Source organism: Sinocyclocheilus anshuiensis, unplaced genomic scaffold (assembly GCF_001515605.1).
Source record: "Sinocyclocheilus anshuiensis isolate Anshui unplaced genomic scaffold, SAMN03320099.WGS_v1.1 scaffold702, whole genome shotgun sequence".
Lineage (NCBI taxonomy): Eukaryota > Metazoa > Chordata > Actinopteri > Cypriniformes > Cyprinidae > Sinocyclocheilus > Sinocyclocheilus anshuiensis.
The window spans coordinates 1-12,652 of NW_015548184.1; the positions used below are offsets into that span (position 1 = coordinate 1).

The following is a 12,652-nucleotide window of genomic DNA, read 5'->3' on the forward strand; positions in this document are numbered from 1 at the left end:
AAATATCCCATTTACTAAATGTGCATGAGTGAATTACAGGCTTCATATAAAATGAATGGAAAATAAAACCGCTCATGTACAATTTAGCTTGACCTACTGAGGTTTCAGCATCAACATTTTCAAAAGGTTAAGCTTCTGCTTTTATTTACCATTTGCTGAAAAAGAGAAGAAAAAGTGCTTTAATTGAAGGTATACATTTTCAGGTATTTTATTAATAATTTTTTGTACCTTATTCAATATAGGTTCTTGTTTTTCCCTCCTAAGAGACCAGTTTTTGCTGTTAACTTGGGTTGTTGAAGTGTTAGCTTATTTGTTTTAAATAGCAAATGAAATCCTGTTTCCATTTTATGCTGTTGTTAATGACAGCAGTCCTTTCAAATGTAATAGTGTTGATGAAGTAGTCTGCTTATGGAGAGATCACACAGTTTTTCTGCTTTTCGTCTTTTGGGTCTCTCTGACATTAATATCTTAACTGTTGAGAGTAAGATGTCACTGCAGCAAATAGTTGAGTTAGTGAGAGTGTTGTTTTTATCTTGTCATGGTATATGTGTGTGGGTGTTGATTGCCTGCTGTTCCTTTTGGGTGGGCTGACATGGGGCGGCCCAGTAAATCTCTGCAATACATCCTGACCTAATGACACCAGCAAGCACCCAGACAGACACACACACACACACTCATGAACACAGCTTGTTAACAACCTCAGGGACGTCTCTCTTCCTTCTTGATGCTCAGTCCTCCTTGTCTAACTCTCTTTCCTCCTTTTTATGTTTATTATGTGTGATGCTTATTGAAGTAAATGAGATTTTCCCTTTATAGCTGTTGTGAATAGCGATGAGCCCATGATTGTGTGTTTGTTTGTGTGGCAGAAACTGACATGGAAGACAAAGGATGTGGAGAAATGCACAGTCAGGGGGAAAAACAGCGTGAGTACACAGCCCTTTTATTTCACTTTCTCCCTGTAATTGTGTTGATAGAAGTCAGCAACTGTTGCGTTTAGTGGTTATTAGTCTCACATAGCCAGACCTTCATCTAAACGGCAGGTCTGGTCTGCAGCTTATTCTGGGAAAGAACGGCCAACATAGACAGAAAGAGACCACATGACTGACATATAATGTGACCAGCCACATTCTGCAGTTTTGTGCCGATTAGAGGCAGATTTATGTGAAATAAATTATACAGTAATAGACTGGTGTTCTAAATATTGGCACATCAGTCTGTATGAACAGCTTTGCAGTAAACATTGAAGAAATGGTCACAAATATTATAGATTTTGTAAAGAAGGTTATTTCACATACATAACTATGAAAATATCCAAATATACGGACTGATTAAAAAAATTAATATAATATGGACCATCTATCAATTATTGACCTTAACATGAAAATAATTATCAGTCAGAAAAAACGGTGTCCTTATTACTAAAAGTTGGGTCAAGGCAGCCAATCAGGTTAGAGCTTGCCAGATCAAGAAGTCACTTTTCTGTGTTGTGGTCAGTATGCATCAGATGGTCAGTAAACGGTCTGGTGATTCTCCACAGGTGGCTTCATATACATGTAGATTTGTGAACACACACAGTCTTTATAATATCATTTTTGGTTGAAGACTGAGTTGCAGGGAGCGAGTCAGATCCTGGAGCTCAGCATAGGGATTATGGTAATTTGTGTGTGTGGAAGTGAAGGAAAAAGAGAGTCAGTAATCTACATCAAAGTGCTGGTGCCACGTAACGATGAAACTCTCTTTGCGTGTGGAACCAATGCGTTCAACCCCACATGTCGCAACTACAAGGTATGACGAGTCTATTTCTGTCACACGCTTACACACGCACTTACACACAGTCAATACCTCCTACAGATGCACAGATTTCTAAAGCTTCCCTTTGCAGAATCAAAACTGACAGTCTACATGCACACGTGTACCTAAATTTGTCAGCATTCAAATTAATTTGGATATTAGGCCTGTTAAAAAATGTATGTACCCTGCTCCTCCTCAGAAATGAATACATATCCTGTCATACCTGTTTACAAGCTGAATCTGCTGTGAGGGAGTTCTGTGTTCTCCCACCAACGCTGGCTGTTGGCTATACTAAGCATTTTTCTACAGTTGCAATGAGCAATGTTAACGCATATTAGTCAGGCATTAACCAGGTTTACGTGTATTTTGGGATAATGCCTAAAAAAATGCTGGATGGAAGCACCAAGAGGCAAATAAAATTATTAAAATGCACATTAAAAATTAAGGTGGATAAAAGTTTTATTCAGTGAGAAGTCATGCACACAAACTACGGTAGAAATGCATTTACTGAATAAATTCCTAGATGCATGGTCTAAATGTCATGTGACTTTTCTTCAAGTCATGTGACTTAATTTGATCTGATTATGGGCTGCTACTGTATTAGTTAATTTTGCTATTATTTCTTTGGAAAGAATATGAGTGCATAAACTATGGTAGAAATGCATTTACTGAATAAATTCTTAGATGTGTGACAAAACTGACATGTGACATTGCTTCAAGTCATTTGACTGAATAAATTGCTCAGATGATTAGCTGTTATTTCGCTTAGATGGCTGACTACTATTCGTTATGCATAAACTATGATAGAGATGCATTCACTGAATAAATTCTTGGATTCATTGGAAAAATGTTGTGTGACTTTATAATTCGCTCAGATGATTGACTCCTATTACCGCCAGAACAGTCTGATGTGAGAACAACAAGTAATTTATTACATTTATTTAAAAAAAAGCCCTAATGATTTCAAAATTTTAATTGCTGTTTTATGTAGTAGTCAGTCATCAATTGTTACTTATTTGCTAATAGTTTTTCAAATTAATCTTATTACGCTTTTTTAAAAGACAGCTTGAATCAAAATGACCCTTTTTAGTTTCGTTTTAAAATGTCCATGGAATTAATTTTCTTTAAAATTAGTCAATAATGTCATAGGTTTTCCACCAATTCAGTCAATCCCACTCAAAAATGTCACATAAAATGTGTTTTGTATTATGTTAACAATCTTGAATATTAATTAGATTCTTGAATACTTTTTTTAACTCCTTAAACTGTTTTTATTTAGTGCCTCCACAAATATACCACATATCGCTAGTTTGATGTGCAATCAGGCCAGCCCTGTGATTGATGGTTTTCCATCAACATCAGTTCTTGAGCGGTGTGTGTGTGTGTGTGTGTGTGTGTGTGTGTGTGTGTATGTTTCTGTATTGAAAGAAGAATTAAACCAAGATGATTTTTACTGACACTGTGTGCAAATGCAGTGCGTGCGTGCGTGCGTGCGTGCGTGCGTGCTCATGTGTTTGTTTGCCAGAGAGCATGTAAATCTGACTAAACTCCGGAGGAGGCCAGCAGGGAGTCAGCTAAACTCTCAGATGAGGCTCTGCTCTCAACTTTTCCATTTGAGGCTCTTTGGAGATCCTGATTTATGCACCTTACCCTGAAGGCATCTTCCCTCCATATCCCTCTCTTTCCTCCTCCTCTCCTCTTCTCTCTCTCTCTCTCTCTCTGTCTCCATTTCCAGTGTTCACCGTCTCGTTTTTCTGCATCTCTCCGAGTAGAAGGCCGGTTTGTTAGAGCCCCGGAGAAGGACGATATGTCACGTCGTGCAAATCATGTCGCTCAGTTCCTCTGCCTCGTCTCCTCACGCATTCCTTCACTTTCAACTCACAGCTTGAGAGGTTACACATTAACTGTGGAGAACTTTCTGGAAAACTGTGCAAGGAAAGGTTGAGGAGAGATTGTAGGTTTGAGACTTGGAAAAGTTAAATTTGCCATTTTAGACTCTTATATCGTGTTTTCCCCAGTGTCTATTTATGGTAGTCAATAATTCTTGCCACAAAAGTATCCATAATGTATATTTTCTTTTGAGAGAAACAATATATTGGCACCATATCGGTTGTCAGCTGAGATATTAGAGATATTTTTGAATGTATCGGTATCGGTCAATATTATATTTGTACATGCTTATTTCCTAATGTTTTTTATGTTAGTCAAGAATTCTTGCACCATAAGCATCCTTAATCCTTTTTCTTTAGAGAGACACAATATATCTGTGTCATATCGGTTGTAATTTATCGGTATTGGCCGATATTGAGTATTTGTACATGCTTATTTCCCGGTGTCTGTTTATGTTATTCAGGGATTCTTGCACCAAAAGCATCCGTAATGTACGTTTTCTTCGGAGAGGCATGATATATTTGTTTTTTGTTCTATTTATCGGTATCTTATATTTTATTTATTTATTTTTTTGTGTATGCTTATTTCCCATATTTTTATGTTTAGATAACCTTTCAGCCATCTATTGCTTGTTTATCATTTAAAAACACAAATTATTATTATTATTATTATTATTACTAAATATAATACATATTTTTCATACTGTATGTTATGTTGTGATGGCTAAATTCACTAGTAACATTTAAAATGATGGTCAATTTCTAGTTTTTAGTGTTTTACTTTTAATTTATTTACACAGAATAGTGTATAATTTTAACTATAAGCTTATCACTATCTGTCAGAATTGTTATATTGGTGCATTCCTAGCACAGTTTTTGCTGTGTTTTGCCAGACTCTCCTGTTTGAGTAGGATTTAGGTTATTCATATTTCTTTTAAAGTGATAAACGGACACATAACACAAACAAACAAACAGGCACACTTTCCTCGATAGAGGTGTATAGATGGTCAATCTTTGACATAGAACCAATCCAGTGCTGTTCCTGCTTTAATTCCCCTCTATTCTTCTCTATCCCTGTGAGTTACAGGGCAGTGTAAGGGCTGGTGAGCTTCAGCTGGTTCAGTAGGTGTTAATCCGGTAGGGATGACGCACAATGTGACCCTGAATACCAGAATGCTCATAGGACCCTCTCAGCCGCACTGCTAAATATGTTTGTGCGTGTGTATAATCCAGCCATCTTTGTGAGGACGTCTCTAGCCCTGCAGGGTGAATATCTGTGTGGATTTGTACACATATATGTGTGTGTCACCCAACACAGGCAGTTAGCACGCTGTTTTTTTTTCTGTGAACACAACAGGTCAGGAGCTTCTGCTCTGCCTCTGACTAACAAGAGAAACTAGCACACTGTTCACACCTACAGCTCCCAAAGAGGAACAAAAAAACAACAACCATGGAACACACACCACCCACCGGTCCACAAACATTTATACAACACTGGATTTCAAGCTCCCTAAAGTCTATGCAAAAACCGCCAACCAGTATTTAAAACATGCCCTTAATGGTATTTACAGTATAATGGCACTGTAAAGAAAGGTATGTTTTACAAGAAACATACTTATAATTATTTGTGAAATTTACCAGCAATTTCTGAATGAAAATTGTTTTACAAACAAATATTTTTCACTGTAGTTGTAAACAATTCACCAGTGCATCAGAATTCTTTCTCAATAGATTCGGAATCGGAATTGAGAATATTAGTGACAATTCATCCAAAAAATGAATGTTCTGTCATTTACTCGCCCTCACGTCTTTTTGCCCAAACAATGAACGGCAGTGGGGTCCAAATCAACAAGGAATTTATTAGACATTTTTCAATATGTCTTCGTGTTGTATTTCTAGGTTTCTTTAGTTGGCTCAGTGTGTGTAAGGGTTCTTTTTTTCCTCTATCTGGTCAGATGTCTTCTCTGGAGCAGGATGGAGAGGAGGTGGTCGGTCAAGCCCGTTGCCCTTTCGAATCCCGCCAGTCCAACGTTGGCCTGTTTGCCGGTGAGTTGGCAGAGCACCAGCCGTCTGGGGAGGAAGACACGAAATCTCTTATAATCTCACTAGTGTTCCACTGACATTTTACAAAGCGCAGGAAGTCGCAGTGATCACAGAAGCACAGAGATTCAAAAGGGACATGCGGGAGATGAGACACGTCTCTCTCTTTTTCCTCTTTGTACCATATACACACTGAACTGAACTGAGCTTAGCTCCGCTGTGTGGTGTTCGTGTTGTTTTGATTTATCAATACTTATTTCTCACCTCACTTCCCAGGCGGTGACTTTTATTCAGCCACAATGACAGATTTTCTAGCAAGTGATGCAGTGATTTACCGAAGTTTAGGAGAAAGCAGTCCTGTCCTGCGTACTGTAAAATACGACTCAAAATGGCTACGAGGTGCGTCACCTGTTATTCAGATACCTACATTTATTTTCTGTATAATTTCGGTATTTTTATGTTTTTAATCATGTCTTTGTTTATTTAGAGCCTCATTTTCTTCATGCCATTGAGTACGGAAACTACATCTACTTCTTTCTCAGCGAGATTGCAGTAGAGTACACCACCCTTGGCAAGGTCAGACACTTCAGTTCATTTCTTCAATATACTGCAAAAACACTTTTTCCTAATTTTCCTTTTTCCTTGTTTTCCAAGAAAAATAAGAAGATACGTTTACTTAAAGAAAAATTGCATCAACTATTAAGATTTGTTTTCAGAGTAGTCATTAAGTTTATTTTTTATTTATTTATTTTTTTTGTAACATTTTATCCAGTATAGAGACCAATTCTCTATTAACTATTTGCATGCCTATTATTAACAAATTGGATGTTTATTACTGCTTATAAAGCACATATTCTGCAAAACCATTTTATACATCCCTAATCCTACCCAATTGTAACAGAGACGCTGGAGTTTGGTTAGAATCCATGAGCAGAAGTTTATTAAAGGTCAAGGCTTTAAACAGATGTCGATAATCAGGCAGAGGGTCAAAGTCAGAGAAGCAGGCAGATCGTTCGTCATACACAGGGGCAGAGGCAGAGACAATAGTGGAAAGGCAGGCAATGAGTCCAAACACAAACATCAGTCCAATCAGGCGTCAGAACAGAAGGGGCAGAGTACAAATACCGTGAGTCAAGAAGTCAGGCAGAATCATACACAGGAATCAATCAGGAACAGAGGAACTATAACGCTTGGTAAGGCAGATGAACTGGCAATACTTCGCGACCAGCACATGGACTGGTCTCAGTTTATATGAGAGTCAAACAGGAAGTGAAAGCAGAGGAAGCAGAGGGAGTGGAGCACGGTCAGTACTCGGGCGAGGGCTCCCTCTGCTGGCTTGGCGTTACATTATCTCATTAGAAAAATAGTTCAACACTGCTTATTATGGTTATGTCAACAATGGCAGGTCTCAAGACCTGCAAGAGCATATCTTATATTTTATTTCCAAAAATATGCCAAAATATACAACATGTGTTGATGCAGAAGAGATGGTGAAGGAAATCACTCCGGGATACTATGATGATGTCATCACTGATGGACTAAAACCAGATCGTGAGACAGGTGTCACTCTGTTATTCTGCAATTTATATATTTAAAATATATAAAACGGGTGTCCTATCCTGCTCCTGGAGGGCCAATAACATGCAGAGGTTAGCTTCAGCCAGCTCCAACACACGTAACTATAAGTTTCTAGTGGGTGCTTCTCAAACAGAAAGACGCATTCTAATAAGGCTGCATATCTGGGCTGCCACGTCATCAAGCTCCATTGCAGATATCTCAAATTGAAGGATCCTTAGTAGGCACTCTATGTTTCCCATCCTTCATTCGACCTGTTTTGAAGGATGCATCAAGTGTATCCTCCGCATCCTTCAATTGTCCAGAATCCTTTGCACAGGTTCCAATTTACGAAAAATCAATTATCTGAAAATGAATCAACACTGAGCTTGTTCAGTTTCATTATGTTATGCAATATGTCATATGTGACTGTGGGGGTGGAAACATTAATGACGTAGCCATGTGCACTAAGTAGACTCATTCTATCGTTTAATGCTGAGAAGGACTCAAGACTTGTCTTGAAGCCTCAGAAGGACTGGACTAGGAAGGATGCATCCTCACTAGGATGTGTCCTTCCATTTGAGAAGCACCCAGTAAGCCTAAAGACCTTGATTACTTTGGTTCAGGTGTGTTTAATTGGGATTGGAGCTAAACTCTGTAGGACAGTGGCCCTTCAGGAACAGGTTTGGACACCCCTGATATAAAATCTCTCTATCTCTCTCTCTCTCTCTCTCTCTATATATATATCATATATATATTGTATGGGTGTAATGTCTCATGTTGAATTTGTAGAAGACAGAACTATGAGCTATGATGATGTCATGATGAGTGGACAGAACTCTGATATTAAAAAAGGTGTTTGTTTTTTGAGCGTATTTAACATAATACCTTTAAAGTGATACTTAGTACTGATATGATGATGTAACATTTGTTCTGTTTATATCTTCATATATGTGTAGTGGACAAACCAGAGCACTATGATGATGTCATCATTATTGGACAGAACGTTCCAGGTTTAACAGGTGAGTCACACAGAACTGCAATTTATTATCACTCTTATGTTTCCATGATAATGACATGCATTACTAACATTAATAAATCATCATGGCTTTATCAGGTTTAATCTAATAGTCTCAGACAGTCATGAAGAGAAAGAGATGAATGACACAAGCTGTTACATTACAATGTGAGGTTTTATTTCACATGTATCAGAGGGAGATCAGGAGGAGTATGATGATGTGAAGAACAGCAATGAAGATGAGAGAAGCCTGTTGGGTAGGGTATTGTTACATTTTCACATAATCTCTACACTACCAGACAAAGGTTTTTAAACAGTAAGATTTTCATTGTTTTTTAAAGAATTCCCTTCTGCTCACCAAGCCTGCATTTATTTGATCCAAAATACAGCAAAAGCAGTAATATTGTGAAATATGTTTTACCATTTAAAATAACTGCTTTCTATTTGAATATTTTTTTAAATGTAATTTATTCCTGTGATCAAATCTAAATTTTCAGCATCATTACTCCAGTCTTCAGTGTCACATGTTTCTTCAGAAATCATTCTAATTAGTGCTGGGAGGTATGACCAAACATTTATATCACGGTATTTTTCAAAATTATACCGGTTTCACGGTACATGACGTTATTTTTTTTTTCTTCATGCATGACCGGGTGTTAACCATATTTTCTACTGATTGAGAGAGGAAATACTGCAGTATATTGACTTAGAATGCCCTATTTTACTGTCATGATGAGTGAATATTATCAAAAAATCTCAGCGGTACCGTCAAACTTGTCAGGAAGAGCGAGGCTTACGGTCATAGGAGTGGTTGAAGGGAGAGATCGAATATAGTGCGTCAGTTGTTCGTTGACGGTCTGCAGCTTGGTGAGTTGTTCCTGATATCTCTGGAGCATTTCAGCTTGGTATGAGAACACTGTTTGCAGGTTCGACACTTGCGCTGGATTCATAGGTGGCGAAATATTCTGTAACAGAGACGCTGGAGTTTGGTTAGAATCCATGAGCGGAAGTTTATTAAAGGTCAAGGCTTTAAACAGATGTCGATAATCAGGCAGAGGGTCAAAGTCAGAGAAGCAGGCAGATCGTTCGTCATACACAGGGGCAGAGGCAGAGACAATAGTGGAAAGGCAGGCAATGAGTCCAAACACAAACATCAGTCCAATCAGGCGTCAGAACAGAAGGGGCAGAGTACAAATACCGTGAGTCAAGAAGTCAGGCAGAATCATACACAGGAATCAATCAGGAACAGAGGAACTATAACGCTTGGTAAGGCAGATGAACTGGCAATACTTCGCGACCAGCACATGGACTGGTCTCAGTTTATATGAGAGTCAAACAGGAAATGGAAGTAGAGGAAGCAGAGGGAGTGGAGCATGGTCAGTACTCGGGCGAGGGCTCCCTCTGCTGGCTTGGCGTTACACCAATACCCAAACTTAACAACTACCTTACTAACTATTAATAAGTAGCAAATTAGTAGTTTATTAAGGCAAAAGTTATAGTTTGTTCATTAATAGTGAGAATTGAACCTTAAAATAAAGTGTGACTCTTTTTTTCATTTTCAGGTAAAGCCAACAAGAACAAACTATTTGCCAATGTAGGTCTGAAAAATGTCTCTCACTTCCTTACTTTTTTTATGTCTCATTTACTTACACCAGGTGGTGTTCTCTCGGGTCGCTCGCGTGTGTAAGAATGATAACGGTGGCTCTCCAAGGGTTCTAGAGCGCTACTGGACGTCTTTCCTGAAAGCCCGGTTAAACTGTTCGGTTCCGGGTGATTCATTTTTCTACTTTGACGTTCTTCAGTCATTAACCAATGTCATGCAGATCAACCACAGGCCTGCGGTTTTAGGCGTCTTTACCACTCAAGCCAACAGGTATGGAGTCTCACCATAATACGATTTGTATTTCCATAAACACTTCAACAACAGCCTTAATTTATTTGAATCCAATCCATTTGATTTATTTATGAATAGTTTATTTGTTGGAATAAGAGTTTGTTTCGAAAAAAACATCCAGCGGAGCTTTTATCTCCTCAGTATCACCGGTTCTGCTGTATGTGCATTCTACATGGATGACATAGAGAAAGTGTTTAATGGGAAGTTTAAGGAGCAGCGAAACAGCGAGTCGGCCTGGACGCCAGTTCCTGATGAAATGGTGCCCAAACCACGGTGAGTCATGAAGGGTTATAGCAATCCACTTGATACTAATATCAGTAAATACTTTTATAATAATTATAAATATATAAATATTAATTAAATTAAAACAATGGAGTGTAGTCTTCAAATAGTAAACCAAAAGGAAATATTATAATATGTAGTTATAATATATAATTATAGAGTAATGAGGAAGAACGCATCAAATTCTATAATAATAAATAATAAATAGTACATTAGAATGATTTCTGAAGGATCATGTGACACTGAAGACTGAATTAATGGCTGCTGAAAATTCAGCTTTGCCTTCACAGGAATAAATTACTTTTTAAAATGTATAGAAAACAGATATTTTAAATTGTAATAATATTTCACAATATTACTGTTTTTGCTGTGTTTGTTTGAAAAAATAAATGCAATATCGCTAGAGTAAGATGAAAACATCACACAAAAGCATGTATTAATAAACAAATCAAATATAACATGCCACATACACACAAGTGACAAAGAATCTACTTCCTCGTCATCTTGCTCTGCGAGATATGCCTGGACCGGTTCTCTGGAGCTGTGACAGCAGCCTGTTCGGCCCGATGGACTCCAAAAACAGCTTTTATTTAACAGTGGCAGATGGTTGGAATGGTTCTTGTTAATTGTGTGCGTGTATGTGAGCTGTTTTTGCAAATAATTTCCATGAGGCTTCATGGGAAATGTCTGTGCAGGTAGTAGTCTATAGTTCGTTATCTCTATCTCTATTTCTCTCTAGGCCGGGGTCCTGTGCTGGTGACGGCCCTGCTGCTGGTTATAAGTCCTCCACAGATTTCCCTGATGAAACTCTTACGTTCATTAAGTCTTATCCACTAATGGATGAGGCCATACCGTCTGTCAACAACCGACCCTGCTTCACACGAACCACCAGCAGGTACGCACACACATGCTCCAATAGAAACTGTACACTCAACCACTCATTATTTTAGCACTCTTTATTTCTCCAGAGAGGAGGCAACCGTTATTAGTGCTGGAGAATAAATAAGCATTTAGTGTTGTGATGGAAAGACATGTTTGTGATTTGTTTTGTTGACTAATTAGCTTATGTTCCTGATGTAGGTTCAAGCTGACCCAGATAGCTGTGGACACAGCAGCTGGCCCATATAAGAACTACACGGTTCTGTTTCTGGGTTCAGAAAACGGACGAGTCCTGAAGATTCTCGCCAGCATGCACCCAAACTCCACCTACAGCACGCAGGTTTTGGAGGACATAGATGTTTACAACCCCAACAAGTGAGATATATTGCATGCACACACTCCTTGGTTTTGTCTGAAAACTAAAAAAAAAAATGTTTTGTTGTTGTTTAATGTGCAGCTATGTAGCATTTTGGACCAGTACATTTTCACTGTGGAAAGGGCTACAATCAGGGTTGGGCAAAGATACATCAAAATGTATTTTAAAATAAAATACCAAATACCTTCATTTTAAGTGTATCAAAATAAACTACAAAATACAGCAGCCACACCATGTATCAAAATAAACTACTGTATTTTTGTATTTTAAAAATACTAAAAAATACTTTTACAAGGGAGCATGAAATTTCTTCGCAAACCTTCCATCAATTGGCCTATTTGATCTATCCCTTCACCATTGCACTGACTCAGATGATTAAGTAAACAGTGTTTGATAGCAACAGCTTTTCTCTGCCCGAGTCATGCAATAAATGTTACATATGCAATCAGTTAACAGATCAAATATTCACATATCCCTGTGATCTCCCAGATGAAGGTTAGTTTTAAAGTAACCAACAGTTTAATGTTTAACAGTTTGCGAATGACTCATAATTGTATCCTAATTTAGTTACTTGGTGTTTGGTAACGAAGGGCCTACTTTGCGCATGATCTCACGTGTTGACTGGGAAATCTGCACTAACGATGCGTTCCTGTCACGTATCATACATGCGCACTTCAATAAGCCGAAAGAAAGCGGGTTATTGCGTTTACATGCCAATGCGAAATCGGAGTAAGAGGCAAAAACTACCTGTTGCGAACGGTTTATGCTCACGCCGTTTCTGACCTTACTCCGATAAAAGAAAACGGGTTACCGCGTTTATATGACCAAGTGCGTTTTCGGCTTATTAAGCATAATCGGCTTAAGAACCTGCATGTAAATGCACTCATTGAGATATCGCAAAGGAACGAAACTGACTGCAATTGAGATCA

At 38.2% G+C, this 12,652-nt stretch overlaps 1 protein-coding gene and 1 long non-coding RNA gene across 4 annotated transcripts in view; both read left to right on the top strand.

The window, feature by feature from the left end:
• Nucleotides 1-1,650: 1,650 nt before the first annotated feature.
• LOC107704828 (semaphorin-6D-like) overlaps nucleotides 1,651-12,652 on the top strand; it is a 45,184-nt gene continuing 34,182 nt past the window's right edge. The window contains exons 1-8 of the mRNA XM_016507854.1: nucleotides 1,651-1,785; nucleotides 5,636-5,726; nucleotides 5,997-6,119; nucleotides 6,208-6,296; nucleotides 9,948-10,165; nucleotides 10,328-10,459; nucleotides 11,208-11,363; nucleotides 11,549-11,722. Of these exons, the coding sequence (XP_016363340.1) occupies nucleotides 1,651-1,785; nucleotides 5,636-5,726; nucleotides 5,997-6,119; nucleotides 6,208-6,296; nucleotides 9,948-10,165; nucleotides 10,328-10,459; nucleotides 11,208-11,363; nucleotides 11,549-11,722 (1,118 nt within the window). The remainder of the gene's footprint in view (nucleotides 1,786-5,635; nucleotides 5,727-5,996; nucleotides 6,120-6,207; nucleotides 6,297-9,947; nucleotides 10,166-10,327; nucleotides 10,460-11,207; nucleotides 11,364-11,548; nucleotides 11,723-12,652) is intronic.
• On the top strand, nucleotides 7,216-8,549 carry LOC107704883 (uncharacterized). Of its 3 annotated transcripts, none has more exons than XR_001636018.1 (4): nucleotides 7,216-7,280; nucleotides 8,067-8,129; nucleotides 8,234-8,296; nucleotides 8,487-8,549. It is a non-coding gene; the product is annotated as an uncharacterized LOC107704883 (long non-coding RNA). The 3 variants fall into 3 exon arrangements; XR_001636017.1 differs by lacking the exon at nucleotides 7,216-7,280 and adding an exon at nucleotides 7,922-7,957; XR_001636016.1 differs by lacking the exon at nucleotides 7,216-7,280 and having other exon boundaries at nucleotides 8,003-8,129.